The sequence below is a fragment of the Corella eumyota genome, chromosome 5 (genome assembly GCF_963082875.1).
Source record: "Corella eumyota chromosome 5, kaCorEumy4.1, whole genome shotgun sequence".
NCBI lineage: Eukaryota > Metazoa > Chordata > Ascidiacea > Phlebobranchia > Corellidae > Corella > Corella eumyota.
Window position 1 is genome coordinate 1,161,200 of NC_137494.1, and position 23,293 is coordinate 1,184,492.

The 23,293-nt window shown below is 29.0% G+C and overlaps 3 protein-coding genes across 4 annotated transcripts; all 3 read right to left on the reverse strand.

The window, feature by feature from the left end:
- Positions 1–110: 110 nt before the first annotated feature.
- Positions 111–7,662, reverse strand: LOC145752270 (organic cation transporter protein-like). The gene is made up of 13 exons (XM_082568526.1): positions 6,832–7,662; positions 6,414–6,512; positions 5,884–6,013; positions 5,302–5,405; positions 4,894–5,048; positions 3,841–4,010; positions 2,972–3,103; positions 2,535–2,629; positions 2,271–2,405; positions 1,788–1,885; positions 1,438–1,546; positions 903–1,133; positions 111–435 (listed from the first exon to the last, which is right to left on the reverse strand). The coding sequence occupies exons 1-13, from the start codon at positions 6,975–6,977 to the stop codon at positions 378–380; spliced, it is 1,662 nt and encodes a 553-aa protein (XP_082424652.1). The 5' UTR covers positions 6,978–7,662; the 3' UTR covers positions 111–377.
- Positions 7,663–7,974: 312 nt separating this feature from the next.
- LOC145752419 (uncharacterized) lies at positions 7,975–20,196 on the reverse strand. Of its 2 annotated transcripts, none has more exons than XM_082568704.1 (30): positions 20,065–20,196; positions 19,520–19,591; positions 19,136–19,264; positions 18,651–18,856; positions 18,361–18,446; positions 18,063–18,163; positions 17,820–17,987; positions 17,671–17,737; positions 16,979–17,085; positions 15,896–15,983; positions 15,356–15,486; positions 14,632–14,826; positions 14,336–14,414; positions 14,130–14,188; positions 13,792–13,980; positions 13,484–13,555; positions 13,317–13,412; positions 13,010–13,162; positions 12,435–12,554; positions 12,141–12,314; positions 11,533–11,698; positions 11,050–11,233; positions 10,710–10,825; positions 10,262–10,375; positions 10,087–10,174; positions 9,738–9,904; positions 9,411–9,541; positions 8,855–9,042; positions 8,726–8,775; positions 7,975–8,358 (listed from the first exon to the last, which is right to left on the reverse strand). In XM_082568704.1, the coding sequence occupies exons 1-30, from the start codon at positions 20,194–20,196 to the stop codon at positions 8,315–8,317; spliced, it is 3,672 nt and encodes a 1,223-aa protein (XP_082424830.1). In that variant the 3' UTR covers positions 7,975–8,314. The 2 variants fall into 2 exon arrangements, with proteins under 2 accessions (XP_082424830.1, XP_082424831.1); XM_082568705.1 differs by lacking the exon at positions 20,065–20,196 and adding an exon at positions 19,767–19,901.
- Positions 20,197–21,466: 1,270 nt separating this feature from the next.
- On the reverse strand, positions 21,467–23,036 carry LOC145752785 (translocon-associated protein subunit beta-like). The gene is made up of 4 exons (XM_082569121.1): positions 22,856–23,036; positions 22,180–22,387; positions 21,978–22,055; positions 21,467–21,793 (listed from the first exon to the last, which is right to left on the reverse strand). The coding sequence occupies exons 1-4, from the start codon at positions 23,014–23,016 to the stop codon at positions 21,686–21,688; spliced, it is 555 nt and encodes a 184-aa protein (XP_082425247.1). The 5' UTR covers positions 23,017–23,036; the 3' UTR covers positions 21,467–21,685.
- Positions 23,037–23,293: the final 257 nt, after the last annotated feature.

Below are 23,293 nucleotides of genomic sequence, written 5' to 3' on the forward strand. Positions count from 1 at the left end.
TTCATATTCTTTTAATTGTGTTATTTTATTAATTTTTTGTTAACAATTTAAACATTGTTGTAAATGATTATGATCTGACACAGATCAATAATGACGTAACAAAGGGCAACGATAAATGTTTATTACTGATTTGTTTATTAAAAATTATCACAATTTAATTTCTTAGGTTCGAATCCCGACAACTGCAATTAATATTAGACACAATTAAGAAGATATAATATAAGACAACCTCTGTACAAAATAAGAGTAAATACATAGTACTACGTTTTATTTAATTGAAATATATTTGTCTACAAAAAGGCATCTAACCAATTTTATTTTAAAATTTTAAAGAATTAAGGAAACACTTGAAAAAAAAGAAGGCTACAGAGTGCATGTTAAAGTGCAGTGACGTCATTTTTTTCGTCGGTGTTATCATTTGCATAAACGACGGATCTGTAAAAAAAAATAAAACAAGTTAAAGTTCTATAGTGTGTTAACCAGATATTTTATTAAACCTAGGTTCTGTTAAAGATGTAATCTTTATTTCAAGGTTACATTTCATTGCTGGTGTTATAATGACCTTAAATTTAACGCTGATTATATTTACTTTTGTCTGATACAAACTTTTCTTTTATTTTTTTATTCTTGATGTGGGAGGTCGAGACTTTACGACCTACTGATAGAGTAACAACGGTTACTCTGACCCAGCCTCGAGTTATAGAATAAAATTGTCCGATAATTATGCTGCTGATTAAGTGCTGGCTTAGCAGGAGTTCATACCGTTTATATACTCAAAGGCGCTACAGCATGAGGTCAGTGGGAATTGAACCCATGACCTCCTGGTGGTGTAGCAAGTGTTCTTACCACTACACCTTGAAAATAATTGAACATAAAACAAATTTAATTTAAGTGGAACTTACTCAGATTCGAAATCAATTCCTCTATAAAACAACTCAGCTTGTGGGATGGTTTGTGGCATGGTTTTGCCCATAGTTTCAGGGAACAAAAACGCCAGCCCACCAGCTATAACTGACATAACTCCAAATATGGTTGCTGGGAGCCAGGAGATGTAATCTTGGAGGAGGATAATAAAGGGAGATGCTATACTTCCTATACGGGCCGCCATTGACCCGATACCAAGTGCATTTCCTCTACGAAGTAAAAGAACGATAAATATCAAAAATTTGCCACGATAAAGTTTAAAAAATCTATTTTAATGTATATTTTGCTTATATATCTTTTAAATGTAAATGTAATAAACAATTTTTCATTGTTTCGCATAACAACTCATATAACGGAGCTTGTTGAAACCTAAAGGCTTACAAAAAAATGAAAATGCAGTTTGTGGTAACTTATTAAGAGCAAATACTAGCCTCAAGATGCATTCATATTACGACGAAAAAATGCATATAGAAGAACAGGCTATTAACTTATAGTTAATAAACAAAGTAATACCTAATAACAGTAGGATATAGCTCGGCTGTGTAGTTGAAAATAATCGCAAATGATCCGGAAACTCCAACTTTTCCGATGAATGCAAACACAACCCCACTTGTCGCCATTGCTGAAAGAATATATTAGAGTTAAAACATAAACAAGCTTATATGTATGCTCACAAGTTAATTGTTAACTAGGACCATGTGTTTAATTCCCACTGCTTTTATGGTCTTAATATTAAACGGTTCCTACATCTACCTATTACAAAAACCAAATTGCTGAATTAATAATTGCCTAACCAAAGGCCCTTAAAGACTGCGGTATGAAAGAGACTACGGTATTAAAGAGTTTAATAAAATACAACCAACCTTGATTATCACCAGCTAGTTCAATTAACACGGTACTCAACAAACAAGAGAATCCTTGCAACAACATCATGAATACTAACAATAGCCTACGTCCCCAACTAAACACAAAACAAAATTTAACGTAATTTTTAATTTATTTTTCTAAAATAAATGTAAATTTATAAATTTGTCAATTGGTTTAGGCACAAGTTTAACATTATGTTAAATGGTATGAGGATATAGCCAAATATAAGGTCATGGTGTAGTAGTTTACAACAAGAGGTCATTGGTTTGATTCCCATTTCTTCCATGTTGTAGCGCCCTTGAGTAAGGCGCTTAAAATGGTACGAATTCTTTCTCAATATGTATAGCAACTTAAGATTGAGTCGGGGTAATAATTGCTACTGTATGTGCCATTGAGTTGGCCTATTTATACTAAGAATAGATATATATATATATATATATATAAACATATCGAAAAAGATGAAAAGAATTTAAACGTACCGTTCCATAGTTAAATGAACGAACATGTAACCGATGATCTCCATTGCTCCATTTACTGCATTGTTAACAAATATATCACCTGCTAGTGCTCCAGCATTCAGGGACAACCCGTAATATACCATTGCTATCACAAGCCTATTAATTAAGATAATAAAAATGCATAACTTTAGGTGTGTAATATTTGAATAAAAGTCAACATATTAGGCACTATGTGAAGCTAATCATGTTTTAAAGCTTTAAGAAATATTGAAATGTTGAACTCACCAACTGAACATGCAATTAATTGTAATTAAACGCATTCTTGAAGTTCGGAATAAATCCAACGAGGTATAAGTTTTATCGAGCAAGCTTTTATCGGTCTGTGAAGTATAAAAGGAAAATAATAACTGATTTTAAGCAGTGATAATAGACAGAAAATCTGGGAAAACATGTAAAAAACGATAACTTTACACAGAAATTTGGGTCCTTGGTTCGATCTCCACTGCTCTAATTTTGTAGCAACCTTGAGTAAGGCATTATAAATAGTAAAAACTCCTGCAGAGCCAGCTCTTAATCAGCAGCATAATTATCGGGCAATTATAATCTATAATATCCCAAACTGCCACAGGCAACTTACATTAATCAGTTGAAATTGACAATGTCAATAATTTAAACCAATACCCCAAGTTGGTTTTGTTTAAATAAAAATATTTAAAACCTACTAGTTCTGCTTCAGCATTCTGCCAATCCTTTTCTGTTAAAACCTTTTTATTTCCTTTCGCGAATCTCTCACTACATTTCTTCCCAATCTCATCTCTTCCGTTCGAGAAATGCCATCTTGGAGACTGTGGGACCTAGATCAATATAAGTTCATATTTAGTACATTTGCTAAACTCTAGAAACAAAGTTGTTTTATATAGAGAAAAAATGCCTTTAACCATTAAGATGTGCTTATTAAAAAAGACATGTTAAAAAAAAAGTAAACTGGTTGACATTAGAAATTTATATTAAGTTTTTGTGCAGGATCACGTAATGCAATATTATTAACCAAAAAATGTTACACTTTATTATAAAGTTGTTCAATGTAGAGCAAAACACACTTGAAAAATAACATGTGGTCGTTATTATTAAAACATATATTAAAAATATTGACGTAAAACGACAGATACTAAAGTAAGATAACCAAACTAATTATTGATTAACAAATAAGAAAATACGTAAATGAAATCCTTTATGTACTTATATTGTGTACTTAACATATAAAGGCCAGTGTGGCAAATATTAAACTAAAGAATATTTGTTTTGTTCGTCATTTAATGCATTTTATGCAACGTAGTTTAAATAACGATTCGTTAAGTTATATAATCTATGTCTAACAATATTGACCATTAACTAAATTAATATAGAGTACCTTAACTTAAAGATTACATCTTAAAAATTAATTTAAAAATAGATGTATTTTACTTGCAAAAATAAATGATAAAATAAAGGATTAACCATTCGCTAAGTTATATTGTCCACCAAACCTTTATATAAAGTCTTTAAGTATTTTTCTTAAAGATTATTTTAAAAATAAATATATTTTACTTACAAAGAAATGAATAATAAAATAAGGGATTGGAGTAAGTGAGATGACCAGATAAAACATCCTCCAATCACGAAAAAAGTAAGCAACAAGTGAGTTAAGAGTGTACCCGACGCTGAAAGCAGTGTGAGTGTGAACCCCAGTGTAAGTTCTCATATTACCCGTTATCTCAACAACTAAAACATAAAAAAAATAACAATTACACCATACTTTTAGTGGCCAGTACACTTGCTACACTACAAGAGGTCCTAGGTTCGATCCCCAGTGCTCTCTTGCTGTAGCGCCCTTCAATAAGGTGCTATAAACGGTACAAACTCCTGCTGAGCCAGCACTTAATCAGCAGCGTATTTATCGGGTAATATTATTTTTTATATTATATCCCAAACTGCCACAGAGGTACCTTGAGACTGGGTCGGGGTAAATGATGTTACTCTATGTTTAGGTCGCGCATTCGACTCTTCCACATCAAGAATGAAGATACATACAAAAAAGGCGCATTAAAATGTTTTAAAAGTTGTGCATAATATGTAGATAAATGAACTTTGTACCGTTGATGAGACATTAAATATTTGAATGTAAACACCACAATATTTAAATATTGATGTAAGTCATGTTAACAAAATTATCTATGTTTACTTTAATTTATAATTAGGTATTGCAACAAAAAATTATAATCATCAAACCAACAATTTACAAAGTCCCCTTTTTCTTAAACTATAAGAACAAAATACGTTGTATTTACAAAATATTATCTATACATTCAACATAAAAGCAAAAGTTGTATAATAACATGTTATTTTAACTTTTTCTTACTACTAAGCTTATTCAACGGATTATAACAAATAATATCGCAAGGTCAACAAATGTATCACAAAAATATTTGTACAACTTAGGCCATGAACCAGTTGTCTAACATTAAGAATAAAACTAAATTTAATTCGATAATCTTTCAAACTTATTCGATTTATCACATAAAACAAAAGTGTAAAATAACATGTCAATATCATGACGTTAGACAAGTTGTTACTATTTAAAAGTGACATAAAATAAGGTAGTTACCGTATACAAACATGATCAAGAAAGCTCCATGTGAGAAAGCTGCAGTGAAAAACCTAAGTACAACAAACAACTCAAACCAGGGTGTAAACGCGGTTGCAATCCCACTGATGGTCGTTCCAATGGCAGATACTAACATCGTATTTCGACGACCAAGTCTACAACGTATCATTATAATGTTAAGTGAAAAGTTATTTCCATTTTAAGTAGATCGAACCCTATTTAAAGCATGATAATTAAAAAGAAATATACATTATGTCTAAATATGTTAATGTTTAACTTAAATATCTTTTTATAAGAATACATTAAATCAGCCCTAAAGTTATAACAAATAACTAACTGTTACATAAGACTTAACAGTTAACAGTCTTGTGTTAAAATCGAACCCGGGACCTTAAACATTAGACTTACATATCGGCCATGTTCCCAAACACGATTGCTCCTGTCCACATTCCAGCAAAGTAAATCGAAGTTGCGACCGTTCCCAAAATCTTTCGATCACAAACCAAATCCCACTGTTAAAATAAATGTTTAATTTTTTTGTATATATCATGAAAGTCGTATCTCAAGTTACATGTGGCAGTTTGAGATATTATAAATTACAATTGCTCAATAATTACGCTGCTGATTAAATGCTGGCTTTTTGTACCGTTTATAGCACCTTACTTAAGGGCGCTACAGCTTAAGATCACTGGGGATCAAACCCAGAACCTCATGTAGTGTTGGAAGTGTTCTGACCACTACACCATGCTGCTGGTTTTTACATTATTAAGGTTGAAACCAGTAGTTTAGTTATTGTAAAATTAGGAATTGGGTATTTAATGTACCAACTAAAAGACTAAATAATTAAAATTAAACTGCAAAAATGGAATTAGCAAAACTAAGCATTGTGGGCTATAAAAAAAAGTCACTGCTGCAATAAATCAAACCGTGATTTACTATATTTATTCAACCTACATCCACCTTCATAAAATTTTTATTTTTACAACTTACCTGACTGTTGACAGTGGAGGTAAACACAGAGGTATCAAAATAATATCCTTGGTCGCAGTTTATTGGATTGTAACCAATATTTACACAACTTAAACTTGGAGGTTCGCATGCTGTTAAATTGTAACCATATCTAGTAAAATAATAAAGATAAAATTTAACGATATAAGATAACAACGTTATAATAACCACATGTTATTTTTACGTAATATAAAGAGAAAATGTACATCGTTATATTTTTGTAGTAAACACCTCTTTAAAATGGTTAAATATGAATAAAATTAAAGTTTAAGATAATTATTATGTAACCTATATAAATATAAAGTTACTTATACCGAAACATTAACCAAATAAAATTTAATGCAAGTCATATAGGAAAGTCAATAACTTTAATGTAGAATTAAAACAAACAAAAACTTCCAGGACACAGATTAGAGTTAGACAAAAACTTAACAAAACAGTGACAAAAATATTACTATGAAAGCAATGCCTGTAATTATACAAAAAAGTAAAAAAATAATTAATGAATTTACCTTTGACATGAATCTCCGGGAGGGGTTGTATAATTCCTTATATCTACTTCAGTTAAAGTTGGGTAAGCTGAATGGTTGTCAATAGGTGGAACATTACATCTGTTAAATATAAGCATGTGTTAGATAAGATTCTACATTTACAGTAAAAAATGTTACTTTTTTTTACTGATATCTACATTTTTTAAACTTTGTAATATCCCATTTAATTCCTTAACAACTTAACATTTTTTCCCTTTTTTAAATTGTTACCATTTTACTAACTTTATAATTTCTTTATAAATGATTTTTTCTATTTTTTTCCTCTTTATTTCATGATTGTGAAGCTACTATCTAAAAATAAATAAAATATTTTATTTTTTTCTCACTTTCTTCTTGCATCTGTCTAAATTTACAGGTTAAAAATAAATGTTAACCTTACCTGAAAGGTTGTTCAGCTGCATAAAACACCGAAGCAATATTATGAAGACCAGCAGGAATACCCAACCAATAAGTAATTGCACATAGGAATAACTGATACCTGCCCAAGTGGCCTATCTTGTCCAAAACTCGATCAAATTCAATCATTTTTACCTTGATCTTATTTGCTTATTAAAAACGTGACATTTTATAAATAAATATTGCAGTATATATAGTAAAAATGAGAAGGTAACGTATTGACTTTACTTAATTTAAAGAGATATAATTGCGAACTATCATGTAAATTTACAACTAAACGATAAGTGGTTTGAAATGTGTATTTATACGCAGTGTTGTGTTAGCACGAAGCACACAAGGTTTTAATTAAACATTGTTGCATACGCATGTACATCGACAAAATCTAGGTTAAATCTATTTGATGTCTTGCAAGTTGACAAATATTAGCTCAGTTATGCACGTACAGTTTTATTAACGTTAAAGGAGTGTTATATAAAAGTCAACATCATAATCTTTCATGTTAAATTTCCTTTGTTGTAGAACAAGTCAATCAAAGTATTATTCGCCGAATTTTTTTGATTAAATTCGTTTCAGATTTGCAAAGGAAAAGCAGTTTCAGCAGTTTTTAGAGGTTAGCAAATATTTTAAAAGGTTTACCTTTATTACAATAATTAAACAATTGTAAACCTTGTTTAAAATTTTACGAATTTGTAGAACTATCAACGGTGGTTGTTTTTTATTTAAATTAACAACATTAACTATGTTTAGATATGGTATTGGTGGCGCCAAATTTAATTTTTATGATTCAAAGATAATAAAATTCCAAAAATGTCAAAACTTTCAACATGCTAAAACTAATATAAGTTCTAGTGTATATACAAAATAATAATTTTTTTTCTAATACTAAGTAACATAAACTTAAAAAAAATATAAATAAAAAACAAAATAAAAAACTAAAAATTTATTTAGCAATAATCAAATTCTACTAACTACTTACAAAATAAAAATCACAGTGACTAAACTAAAAAAAACATAAATTCTATCATAAAAAACACTATATACCATCTAAGTTAAACACCATTAAGTTTTTAAGTAAACTGTTTAAATGACAGTTCAAGATCACATATTAATATATATTGTATTTGAAATCAAGGTTAAGTATAAAATGTGTTAGGTTTTGTGTATTTAGGAGTTTTAGATGTTAAAATAACAAAACATAAAAGTTTTGGAGAATCGCAATAAAATATAACTTCATCAGTTTTACATTTTAGGTAAAGTTTTAAACATATTTTCTAAACACTTCACGTTTTCTTATACTTACTCAAGTTATAAGTTAAGGCAATGTAGTTTACAAAAATATAAAAGAAATTACTTACATAATAACTTCATAGGTAAATACTTACATTTAAAAGCAGTGTTCACAAATAACTTAGAATGTTTGAAAATAGGATGTGCAAAGTTGAAAATAAAAGTTATTTGGCAACACTTTAGGAATCAACCACAGGAGAGGTTGCAATATCTTTCCTAGCACCTACAAAAAAATATATTTTTTTTGTATATATCTTTATCCTCGATGTGGGAAAGTCGAATGTGCAACTTAAACATAGAGTAACATCAGTTACTCCGACCCAGTCTCGAGTTGCCTGTGGCAGTTTGGGATATTATATAGATTATAATTGCCCGATAATTATTCTGTTGATTAAGTGCTAGCTCAGCAGGAGCTCATACCATTTATCGCGCCTTACTCAAGGGCGCTACAGCATGAGATCAGTGGGGATTGAACCCACGACCTCATGTGTGGTGTAGCGTGTTATTACCACATCACCCCTTTGCCGGTAAAATATATATTTAGGTTTAAATTATTGTAAATGTAGTTTTTTACCTAATACTAAACTTACTTAATGGAGACTCAAGGTGGTCAATCACAACCGTAATGTCAGGTACTGATCTGCAATTTTAATATACAACATTTTATATTAATTTTAACAATTTCTACAGTCTATAAAAACATTTATGACGCCACTTACTTAGATGGAGGTCGTGACCTCAAATCGTGACGTGGTGAGTTCAAGGAGGACATGCTTGAACGGGTCGATGCTCGACGTATTGGTGGAAGAGGTTTGGACAAAAGAGAACCTTCTTCTTCACCTCTCTCTTCTTGTTCTTCTGCTGAAGAAGGCAGACGAAAAAGAGAACTACCAGTGTTTTCTCTCATCTAGTAGCAAGAATAATAAAAATAATTTAATAAAAAGAGTTTATTTTATATTTATTTATTCTTGGTGTGGATTGTCGTTTTCTACAACCTAAACATAGAGTTACATTTGTTACCCTGACCTATTCTCGAGTTACCTTTGGTAGTTTGGGATATTATAGATTATAAATGCCTGATATTTAAGCTGATGATTAGGTGTTGGCTTAGCAGGAGTTCATAGCGTTTATAGCGCCTTACTCAAGGGTGCTACAGCATGAGAGCAGTGGAGATTGAACCCCGGATCACAGGTAGTAAAGTTAAGTGTCCTGACCACCACACTATGTTGCTGGACATTGTCAAATCCTGTTTTAGTTTTATTACATTTAACAAACCAATAACAATGAAGCAGGGGTAGTTGGTGGAGCGGTTGATTTGTATCCCAAACTACTCTTTGAGTGATTGCTGACGTCAGTGAGGGATTTCCCTTTATTTCGTGGTAAATTAGAACCATTTCGTAGAATGTCTAAAAATTAAGATTTTTTGTTAAATTGTATTAACTTATTCAAAACAAACATAAAGGTTAAGTTTTATTTTTGTACATTGCATAATTAATACAACAACATAGCAATTATCAATATATATATTATAAAAAGCCAGCATTAAAAATCAAACTAAGGAGCTTTAAAATAATTTCATATATATTTTCACACTTCACTTACTTGTGTGAGTTCTAAGGTTGAGTAACTCAATATTTTTGAGTCTGTCTCCACTCAAAGGTGAAGTAATAAAAGAGTGAACATTTGAGGATGGGATTTGAAATTTGTTGACTTCCAATTCTAACATTTTAGGAACAGTAGAAGGAAGGTGATGGGGGATTACAGGAGACCTAAAAATAGATTTTAATTAAAACTTCAGACATTCCCATAAAAAATTGTCAATTTCCATAATAAAAAACAAATTGCCAAATTGGTCTTGCTTTAAAAATGTTTTAATTTATTATCTATTAAGAAATGAGTACCAAGTTAAGCCATAAAAATTAAATGCTTTTAAATAAAAACAAAAACTAACTTGTCTCTGTACAATCTTGATCCAGGTAAACTTCTTACAACTGAACTATTAACTTGCCATACTGGCGTTCCTTCTTGTTTGTGAATTCCTACAACAAGCAATTAAAAATAGCAATAAAGTAAAAATTTAAATATAAAATAAATTAATAAAGTGATTGGTATTCACATTTGAATACCTGATACAGTGAGAGCATCCTGATTGGTTGGTATGGGATCATGTGACATGTTTGTTGTCATAGGAACTTCGGGTTGGGGTTGAATCTTTGGTGAATGTGGAAACATTGACCCTACTAGAAATTTATAAAAAAAAGTTCTACTAAGGTGAAACAACAATTGATTCTAAGCATAGGCTAGGTTAATATTAATTATATATCACAAATCGATAGCCTGTCTTTTGGTCGGCATTTTAATTGTCGAAACATGGTCACAACTTATAACTAATATTGACCTGAAATATTTTACCGGCACACTGCAAACGGCAGCTTTATTATACATTTGTAGCCCTGTTAACTGGAGATAAATACCATGGATAAAGTCCACTTAGCTCCATTATATATATATATATAGATTACATATAGATGATACACACCACTGAAATATATTGAAGTAAGTTTAAATGGTTACCTTGCATGAATGAGTAAGGAACTTGTCCACTAGTGCCTTGTGATTTAATCTGCATCTTCTGCAACATGGCATCAACTTGATACTTGTTAAATCTTGTGCTGATTTTACCTGAGTATCTGGAATATAAAATTGTTTAACTTGTTAATAAACATAAGTGTTGTTAATGAAAGCAATAGTAGTAAAATTTCTTTAACAAAAAATAAAAAAATAGTTCGCAAACTATATAAACATGATAAAAAAGATTTAGAAAGCAAAAGAATTGACAAAAAACATATTGTTTAAACTTTACAGTATTTTAAATCAACAAAAGTAAAAATTTTACAACAAATTCAGAACTTACTTTCTTAAATTATCCTTTCCCTTATACGAGATGACAGGTTTAATAAGAAATACACCAGTTATACATTCAAGTCTCTGTAATGCATCTGATAACAATGCCGCCAACCTTCTACGTTCTGATGTTAGCTCATCCATTTGCTTGCCCCAATTCTGTGCCCTTCTTCGCTGTAAACTTTCCATTTTCTCTGTTTATAATAAAAGTTAAGTTATTTTATTGTTTATCAAGTTGATAAAAAAGAGAAACTTATTACTATTAGTAAGGCCAACAACGTAGCAAACTTTTAAGGAAATCTCAAAACAAAATAAAAATAAAAAGTTGGTGCTTTTTACATAAAAAAATAATTACAAACAAAACTAATTTAACACATCCACAAAGAAATAAATAAAACATGAGATATCTTTAAGTTAAAAAGTTAGAATTTCTACATAAAAATAAATAAAATATAAGTACAAGTAAATATAAAAATAAGTACAAAATATTTACCAAGTATGTTAAATACATCAGAGGTGACCATGTTACTACTTCTCACATTACTTTCAATCACTTTCATCTTTGTATGATGAACCAACTTGTTCGCAAGATGTTGAATTCTTCGAGTTGGGATCGAATTATACGACTCCATTGTCATAACAACCGACTCCAAGGTCTCCTAAAAATAAAAAGGATTGGATTTTAATGTTTTAAGTCATTTTGTGCTATTTATTAGGGCAATAAATACTGACAGCAATGTGTAGTAGTCAAAACAATTGGTTTCACTACATAAGATTGTGAGTGTAATCTTTACTGCTCTCATGCTATAGCCCACTTGAGTAAAATGCTATAAACGGTATAAACTCTTGCTAAGCTTATACTTAATCAGCACCTTAATTATTGAGCATTTAAAATCTATAATATCCTAAACTGCCAAAGGCAACTTAAGGTAGGGTCAGGGTAATTGCTCTACTCTATGTTTAAGTCGTAAAGTCGACCTTTCCATATCAAAGATAAATAAATATATTTAGAAAAAGGCAAAGCCCAATTTTGTACTTTACCAATTTTATATTTTTTACAATTACAAAAAGTTAAACAAGTGAAAAAAACTATTTTAAAACCTGTGTAATTTTTCCCACTGCAACAGATTTCTTTAGAGCTTTAGAATTATGTTCAGTATCCAATCTAGTGAACATTACAGTCAATGTTGAATCACTTGTTCCTATAGGGGCTGTAGAGGGGGTTTTCCCTAATATAGGACCAGCTGGAGAGGAAGGGAATCCTGAACCAGAAGTCTAAATAAATAAACCAATCTTTTGAATATAAATTTTGAAATTTTTCCTCATTATTTTATAAAAAAGCATGAAATAATTATCTAACCTAAGTTAAGATAAGCATATTAGTTAACCTCTTACCCCAACAGTTGCAGTGTTTCCCCTCTGTGTTTCACTTAAAGTATTTTGTAAATGCATAATCATTGCTCCATCATGTTGAGTTCTTTTATCAAACTCCATTCGCAACATATCCAACTCTTCCTGTGTGTTGAAACCAAAAAATAATAGCTAACACGATTCCTCTTAAATGTTTAAAAAATATAATTAGAAGCACGCTTATTTAGGCTGTGTCAAAAGTAAAATTATCAGCAGCATGGTGTAGTATTTAAAATACTTTGTTTTAACATAAGGTCTTGGGTTTGATCCCTACTGCTTTTATGCTGTAACGCCCTTAAGTAAGGCACTATAAACGGTATAAACTTTTGCTAGGCAAACTTAATCAACAGCTTAATTATCGGGCAAATATAATATACAATATCCCAAACTACAAAAGTAAGCTTGTGGCTGGGTTGGGGCGACAAATGTAACTCTATGTTTAGGCTGTAAAGTCAGCCCTACAATATAGAGGATAAATAAATTAAAAAAATTTAATCCTATAACCTTATTTAAATGTTATTTAAACAACTATGAGTTCAATTTATTTATAAATTTTTAACCTGTAATTTGTGAATAGTGAGTTGTAATCTTTCATCTTCTTCATTTGACCCCAGATTTGACCTTCCCTCATTCAGAGCTGCCGTCATATTCTCACCAATTGTGATCAAAGATTGTTCGACAGTGTTTGCCATGTTTCCAACAAATAATTTCACCTAAAAAATTTTTAATTAAATACTAAAACAGGCAATGAAACTTATACACATAACTTCTTCTAAAAATAAGTTCTTAAATTTGCTTGTACTTATGTAAAAGAGTTATCCTTTCTACAATAAACAAATTAATATTAATAATAGTTGTAAAGCTTACCTCATCATTACTTGTATCATAGTTGGTAGTTTGTATTGAATTAATAGAATGAGATTTAGCAAGATGGGAAGTATGTTTCGACATTTCCTGAGATATCTAAATTTTAACAAATAAAACTTTATTATCAATCCATTTATTTTTAAACACAGGTTTATAGTTGCACTCACCAAGTCTTTAAACTCAACAACACATCTGTAACATTTTAGGAAGTCTTCAAGCAAGTCAGTGTTAACAGCTCCCTGGGAATATTAATATATTTTATTATTGCTTAAAGTTAAACATAAAAATATTGTAGTTATTAAACATGCTTAAAAACTGAAATAATAATTTAATATTACCACTACTTCAGTATTATTGTGAAATTTTTTACACTTTTGAGACTTAATTTAAGCCATGTCTATAATTATTTATTAATTAGCATTACAAAAATTTAAAAAATCGCAAGTATACAAAACATCTTACAACACAAACTTACCTTCAAGTTAGGAGTAGTTCTACTTCCAGTACTTGACATTCTCTCATATTTTCTTAAGTTAAAAGCCTCCCTCTTCTCCATTATTTTATTCCTGTATGCACTAGCTAGTGATATTCTGCTGGTTGATCTTGATGCTGGTTTCATAGTTAGGGATTCACCTCCTTCTGAGTTGTGGTTACTTTCCATTTTCTAATAAAAATAAAATAAGATTTTGTAATAAATGTAAATTTTAAAACTAGGCATAATATATTATCATTTTAAAATAAACTTGTAGCAATTTTTTTTTTTCATGTAGATAACAAAAGCTTTTAGTAGTAGAATTCAAGGTTAAAACAAACCTGTAAATTATCCTCAGTAAGACTTTCATGTGATTCTTCCTTCACTTCACTTAATTGATCTGAACAATATTTAATTTATTCAAAAACAAATTGTCATTTTCTAAAATAAAGCAACATTACATAAAACTAGTTGTATTTTAGGCTAAAAAATATGTTTCATTTCTTGAATTAACAAACTTTTTTTAATTGGTAATCTTCCTACAAACCTGCATCAAGTTGTTCTTGTTCAGCTGCAAACTCCTCCAGATTTCTCATCGCTTCTTCTGCATCCGCTTCAGCAGCTTCCTTTAAAAAAACAAAAAATGTTTTAGTCGTTTTAAAAGTTACTTGACAAATTCATATCACTGCAAAATAAACAAAAAATTTATTAGTGGTTCGCATTATCACAAGCAAATATTATAACAATTACAATGCAGACCTGGACTTAGATATCAACTAGTTCTTATTTTAGTATTTCTTGTTACAATAACAATTAAATAATCTGATAAAAAAGAAATCTCACTTGAAGTAATTTAAGTTGCTCAATATGGGCCAACAATCTTGCCCTTTCTTCCTGCCACTTGGAGGCTTCCTTAGCAATATTCTGTTGAAGAATATTAGAAGATTGAAGTTGTTCGGTTAGTTGGGAGATTTGGTTCCGAGATTTTGTTCGAAATATTTCAAACTGAGAAGCTAGTTGCTCGGGTGAAAGGTTAGCCTGTGCAACAAATAAAAATATATTTTACACTAACCTTTTATGCAAAAATGTGATGTTTTTTATCTGTTATTGTTTAAAACATTTAAAACCAGCAGTGTGGTGTAGCGGTAAGAACACTTGCTACACCACTATGAGGTCGTGGGTTTAATCCCTACTGCTATAATGTTGTAGCGCCCTTAAATAAGACACTATAAACGGTATGAACTCCTGCTGAGCCAGTACTTAATCAGCAGCATAATTACCAAGCAATTATAGTCTCTATAATATCCCAAACTGCCACAGGCAACTCGAGAGTGGGTCGGAATAACTGATGTTACTCTATGTTTAGGTCGCGCATTCGACCTTCCCACATCGAGGATAAATTTATGAACAAAAAAAAAATTAAACAAGTAATTTTGGCTATATATATAAATATATCTAATGATTTTGCCAAAAAATATTTTTAGTTATGTTGATATAAAATAAAGTCCTAATTAATATTCTTGTTAAGGTTATTACATACACAAATGTTTAAACATAAAATTCTTACCCAGTATTCTTCATCCATAATATCAGGATCTTCCACCACCCCTTTACTACCATCTTGTGGTTGACTTTCTGCAGTGGAAGGTTTAACTTCTGATGATACACTTGAAGTTTCATAAGTCGACACTGGCTTTTCTAAAAAATAAGTAACAAGTGACTTTTTTTTGTATATATATATTTATCCACGATGTGGGAAAATCTATTGCGCGACTTAAACATAGAGTAACATCAGTTACTCCAATTCAGTCTTAAGTTGCTTGTGGCAGTTTGGGATATTATAGATTATAGTTGTCTAAAAATTATCCTGCTGATTAAGTGCTGACTCAGCAGAAGTTCGTACCATTCATAGCACCTTACTCAAGAACGCTACAGCATGAGATCAGTAGGGGTTTAACCCACAACCTTATGTGTGGTGTAGCACACCATGCTGACTTCAAATATTTTGTAGTCTTGTTTAACAACACTAAGGGCAACCTGTAGTTAACTGTAATACAATTTTTATTTTACTTTTATATGCAGTTTAACTGAGTGAATTACAACTTACCATCTTTATTAGAGGGTGTAGTTGGTAAACTTGCAACAACTTGGTTCTGAGTCCACTGTTGCATATCTTCATCTCCCATATCCATTTCCTAAATATAAATAAGTTAATTATAATATTTTAGTAGTATAAAAAATTCCAATAAAAAAGAAGCAAGAAAGGCGTATTAGTATTCATATCTAAGTTAAAAAAATATATATATTCTCACAATAATAACATACTCATATAATTTGTTTTTGTAAAAGAAAATAAATGTAAAATGATGTAAAAATACTCAAAATAAACAAAAGTGCACAAACTAAATTGTAGCTAATATTTTTAACCAATATTGATTTTGTACAAAGTTAAAATAAATACTTACAGCTCTAAGCTGTTTAATATCTATAGATGAAGCTGTAGACATAGAAGCCATAATCTTAGTCTATTTTATTCCAAAAACTTTGACAATTAAATTTTCTTGAAAGCTAAACTCTTCTAAAATCTAAAATTAACTGTGAAATTATTACTTATTACTAGTATAATAATATTATCCCTTAAATTTATTTTCCTATATTTGTTTAATTCTTATATTATTGATATAACTCTTATAAAACTGCCCATAAATAATTAATTAAAATACATTTGGTTTTACAGCACTTGTAGATCTTGAAAAGTGTAAACTAACTAAAGTGAAACACAATAAAAGGTTGCCTAGTTATCCTAGTATTATATTTCATATTATGTAACTTAACACCTGTATTCTTATATATGAGACCAAAAACTCATAAGCTAGATAAGATAGCACTTTTAAATAAACTTTTAAAAAAACTGTTGCCTTATTGGCTATTATTACTAAATTACTAAAATACACCCCAACTGATAACTCTTTTTTTAAAGCCCCTTTTCACTTATAAACTAGCTTATCAGTTATTTAAATATTTATATCTTCAATTTCTACTTGTATATATTTACAAGGTGGTAAAACAAATATACTTAAGTAAATATATATTTATCTATATGTATTAGATAACATTAATACAAGTACACTAGAATTTCAACGTCAAAGATGTAGGAATTTAAATACTTAGCTAAACACAAAAGGCTTACCAGTATTTGAAAGATTTGAACTTTACATTCCTCTTTCCAGTTGTCTACCTCTTCATTGTAAACTTCTTTTATTTGCTGGACTTGGACTCGAAACTGGTCAGCTAGCTCTAAATATCAATATTATAGTTAACATAAAATAACATAAAAGTTTTGAGTAAATTATTCCTTGTATATGGTTGCACTAAATGAAGACTAAGAAAAAATACAAGTAAGTGTTTTTGAATTCCTATATATATACAGAATATTATTAAAAAATAGTTTTTAATAATAAATTTAAGTTACAAAAAATGTGACAATATCCCAATCACACAAACATATTAAAATTGTGTTAATAAAACAAGAAAAAAAAATGGAGTTTCTGAAATTTAAACAGAATAGAAAAAAAGAAAAAGTGTTAAAAGACTGCATACAAAATAATACAGGTTAAAGAGAAAAAAAAGAAACAGTATTGAAAATAATTTCAAACTTATACTAATTATTAGTGTGTATTAATTTCAACACATCCAAACATTAAAGTTAATAGAAAACCACATTTTATATCTTACTTTACAATGAAATTCTAGTTGATTAAAACCCTGTAATATAATTACTTGAACGTTATATACAAATTAAAAATTTACTTAAGAACAACACCTGTTGGGATAACCATTTTATTTAGCTTTTTATTAAAAAAAAAAGAATTTAAATTAAACCTTGTTTAATTTCAGTATTTTTCAGTTCATCTGCTTCAATTCTTATTTTCATTCTTTCCAATTCGTTCTACAAACCAAAAATTAAACTCATAAATATACTTGATAAAGTTAATCTTTTTTCACAAAAGATTTTAGTGAACAATATTTACCACAGCCGTATCTTTTATTTCTTTAATCTTTGCCTCCATAGAAGATATTTTACTTCTCTCCTCCGCTTCTTGCCTTTTTCTTTCCTCTTCTTTTTGTAACTGTTCCACCTGAATAAGTAAAGAGTTTCTTTCTTGTTTGATCTCTTCTTGGACCTTATTAGACGATTTCTGGAAAAAAGAAAAATTGTTTTAGTTAAAATTACTAGCTTAGTTTTTAGTTTAAAAATTTTTAAGTAAGTGTACCTTATTAGCCTCATTTTCCTTCTTAATGTGTGCGATTTCTATTTTTTTGGCATCCAATTGCATTTTCAATTGTTGAAGCTTGTCTTCTTTTAAACCAACATCTGACAAATCAAGTTAAAACGTAATTTAATTTTAACCACATAAAATAAAACAGAACAACACAGAAACCCTGCTGTAAAATTAAATATGTATGAGTATTTAAAACAAATTTATTTAATGATCAAAATATTGTATAGAATTCCAGGCAGCGTTTTAAAAAATTTAAATGCGAATACAAACATTTTTGTTATATAACTACCTTGCTGCAGGTTGAGAAGTTTTTCTGTCATTTTTAGAAGTTCATCTTTAGCATTTTGCAATCCTTTTTCCAACTTTTTTCTACTCCTAAAACAAACAAAAAAATAGTTTTTACTAAATATAATTTAAAGCCACATAAAAATATTAAAACAAGTTAATATTATATTCACAAAACTAACAAAAGAAATTTAATTCTAGGTTAAAATTTAATTCTAGGTTAAATAGATTGCAAAGTCAAGTATGCATGTTTAAAAATATTGTTTAAACACAAAGGCAGTATCTATCCCATACTTGGTTGTTTTGCTTGTGGATGCTGACTGTAAGTGTCCCATATATCTCATTACATCTTGGCTTAGATCATTAAGTCTTAAAACAGAGCTTTCCATGGTAGAAATGGCATCCTCAATACCAATATGAATTGACTCCAAATTGTTATCATCGCTTGATAGAAAACTATCTTCATCAGACAGAGAGGGGGTTGCATAAGTTGCAAAAAACTGTTGAAATTTACATTTGGTTTAGGGTAGTTATACATACGAAAAATTAGTAGAAATACAGCACATTATAATGATACCATAAATAAACATATTTAGCAACACTTTCATTAGAAATGATTTGTCAGTGACAAATTATATACCCATACATTTTAGGAATTAGTATTTACATATGTATATATGTTTTTAAACTAAAACCTAATGAAAAAACTAAGAAAGATTTTGTTTAATATATATCTTATAATGTCACATATTTACAATTTTTACAAGTGTTATACTTACATCATATAACTGGTTAATAATGTCAACCCTCTGTGTACATATTTGCTGATATCCAACTATAAATATTGTAACCTTTTGCTGGTATTTTGTCTTTAAAACATTGTCCTTTAAGATTGCCTCCAAACTATCCTGAAATTTAAGCTAATTTTTATAAAATATATTTAAAAAAGAAGTTAAGTAACAAAAGAAATGTTTGGGTCCAAAAACCAGTAGTCTATATATATATATATATATATATACTTAAAATCAGAATAAGTAAGTTAGTTTACTATTTAACATCTAAATTACCTTGTCAAATAACATGTAACAAAAACAAATAGAGTGTTTACATACCACATATTTCACTACTACATGTAATTGCTTGTTTTAAACATGTTAACATACCATATCATCTAACAACTCCATGTTTCCAATTGATGTTTTAACTTTACTACAATCATCATAATCATCTAAGGTCTAAAATAAATAAAACTTTAATTATAATTAATTGTTTAGACACAATTAAAATTTACAGAAATATACCTAATTGAAATATATATATTTAATTAAACACAATAAATTAAAATAATATTAATAATTCAATATATGAAGGCCTATATATATACTGTAAAAAATATTTGAAAAACATTACCTAATATTTCTAAGTATAGTAAACAGGACACTTGACTTCACTGCATGAGGTTTTGGGTTTGATTACCAATGCTCTTATGCTGTAGTGTCTTTGGAAAAAATGCTATAAACAGTTTTAACTTCTGCTCACCCAACAATTAATCATTAGCTAAATTATCAGCCAAAAATAATCTATATAATATCACAAACTACCAATGGCAACTCAAGACTAGGTCAGGGTAACAAATGTTACTCTATGTTTGGGTCATAAAATATACCTTTTCTAATCAAGGATAAAGATATAAAATAATAAATCTTACACTTTGTATCCTGGTATGAATTGCATCTAATTCATCTTTAGTTCTAGCTTGCATCCTCATTCGAGATGAGTTCCCAAGTTTCCTCATCACCAGACTAGCAGCATCCCCTTGTATCAAACATGGATCCTCCATATTTGTATTTTTAGTTACTAAAAATTCATATTTATTTAAAAAAAATCTGTAAAATAACAAATCTTAATGTTTTTAAATAAAATCTTTAATAAACTAATAAAGTTAGACAGTTTAGGTATATTTATACACAAAATAGTTTTTAAAGCCTGTATTAAACGTTAGTAAAGTCTTACAAAACGGAAATATGTTTAATAACATTCATTTCAGCATTTGTACAATTAAATTTACTCTAAAAAAACGTTAAAATCGCCTATAAAAATATGGCCAAGAACTATAAAATTGCCACATACTAATAGTTCTTTATATAACTTATACTTTATTTAAATAAAAAAAATTTTACCTACTTTACAAATGTTATACTAGGTAGTTAAAAAATAAGACTATTAAATTTCGCTACTGTTCGCGACTAAATATTATGACGTCATAGTTAGCGTATGAATCTTGACAACAACCATGCTCTATTGGTTCGTCATGCTTTACTAATTATGACGTCATAATTAAAATTTATGATAAACATTTTTGTTTAAAATGTTTAAATTATTTGTTAAAATAACAATACAAAAAACAAACAATCTGCAAAATCTGTATATACTTCAACAATCTTTATTGTTGGGTTTTATTTGTTTAAATTCTACTAACTGTATTGGTTTAACATATATCGTAAAACGCGCTTAATAATAAGGTAAACTTATAAATATTGCTCTTTGTTGGTCTAGGTAACATAATAATTAAATTAACAATCCACTGGCGAAGAAAGTAAGTTAACAGCTTAGCGTCTATAGTTTTGTATATACCCTAAATAAAAAAAACAAGTGCATTAATGTTTGCACGGTCTTTTCGCTAGTTTGGTTTTAATTAAGGGAGCTTATCGGAAAAAAAGTTATTAAACCATTTTTAAATAATAGAAGTCGTTAAAAAATGTTTTAAAGGGGTTTTAAATTTAATATAAGTTTGCCTACCTTACTAATAGTATTGCTTTTAATCTTTTAAGGTGACAGTACGTAGTTTTTGTGCCAAATTCACACCATAAAACTAGTTTTAAAAACAAGTAAAATTTTTTAGGCTAAAACCTAAATCCCGGCATTTTTCCAATACAAGTTTTAAAAGAGTCACGTGACAAACGATCTTATTGGATTAAAGACAATGGGCTTAATTTGCAATCAAAAGATAATTTCAAGTAGTTTTTAATTATCCTCGATCGGAAATAACAATATTATTTTTTGTACGTTAGTCCGGCTAGCTTAAAGCGTTCCTAAAAAAACAAAATAAATTCTACGAAATCAAAATGTGGTTTATTTTTTTGTTATAAAGTTCCCCCAAAACAGAAATATTGGCACAACTTGAATTTAGGCAATGAATTTCATACTATTGGTCCAGCAAGTTTTATTAATTTTTTTAATAAGCTTCATAAATTATTTTTGTTGTATTAAAAGCTTCATTAATTGCACCACCAAACACAAATTTCTATAAAAATCACTTTGCATCATTTTTAGTTCTTTTTGGACTTAACGCTGTACTTTGATTTGCTGTTGTAGTAAAACATGTATGGAAAGCCAAGAGAAGGAATACACCATAAGGCAAACAAACCCCAATCAACCTAGAAATAAAATTCAAAATAAGATACATTTTAAGTAAATAAGGAAATATAATTAGGCATATAAATGTACATCGATATTAAACTACTTATATAGGCAACTTTTAAAACTTAAAAACGATCCAATTTTTAAAACAATTATGCATTTATAAAACATAATTTAATTGAATATAACAACACATCTTACAAAATGTGAAGCATGAATTCTGTTGTATTCTTTTAATGACAAAATATTCATTTCTCCCAATTCACTACTGAAGCCAAACTGTAACAAAAAAAGGCATATATAATTTTAATAAATTTTTTAATGTAAAACATATAGATTTTAAATGATACTACATTTTCAATTTTAGTTTCTTGGTAACTACTTTTTAACTTAAAGTTTTTACCGTTGGATCTGAACCCTCAGATGCGACGTATTGAACAACAGCTGATGTAAAGTTAAAAGCCCCATCTCGAAGGGGTTTTACCACAAGAACGTGGGTCACGTTTGACCCTGGGGCTATTTTGTCCCATTTCACACTGGACATTCCTGATACAGGAGCAAACTCACTTTCATGGAATGTTGAATCCGCAAGCTCAACATCAGTGGCAACCCTAAAAATTTAATAAAAATTATCAAACATATATAAACCAAAAAAATAAAAGGTATATACACTAAAAAACTACTTTTTAAAAAAATAATATAAATATATATATATATATATATCTAATAAAAAACCAAATCAGTTGAACAGACAACCAAACATTAACGGATTATTATCATTTGATCCTGATTCATTTGACCATATACAAAAATTTACTGAAAAAGGGCCCCTTTTCTTTAACTTTTTTAACCTTTCATTGGAAAATGCTCTTTAATTTCTGAGTGATTGTTAACCTCAACTTTAGCAAGGTGTTGATTTTAAAATTATGTTTTCGAGTAAAAGTCCATTCATTAAATGGTTTAAGGTTATATGGGCATACACCAACCACACTTCAATTTAAAAATTTCAACCACACTTCAATTTAAAAATTTATGAATTTTAATTAAAATTTAAAAACATGATTTAAATTTTCACTTACTCATCTCCAATATTGTAAAGATTATATTCTACAGTTAAGTCATTGCCCTCTGTTATAATTGAGTTCAAAATATTTTTAATTAAAATAATTTTTGCTCCATTTTCTTCTGCATAACTTGAACCGACCAAAAATAATAAAAATATTCCCAAAAACAGTTTCATGATTAAAATTAAAATACTGTTTATCTAAAAACATCGGAAGATAAGTTAAATGTTAAACATTAAGCAAATTTAAAATATTCAGATAGTGACCTTAACTGAAAGCAGACCACCACGCTGACAAGCCAAGTTTTAAACAACATTTAAGGTAAGATTTTCTCTTGTTTTTTTTAGTTTTTTTTGGTATCGATAAAAGTAATAATAAAGTTTTTAGATTTATATAAAAAACTAATATATACTTCAATGCGATAAAAAAAATAACAAAATCAATTTTATGATT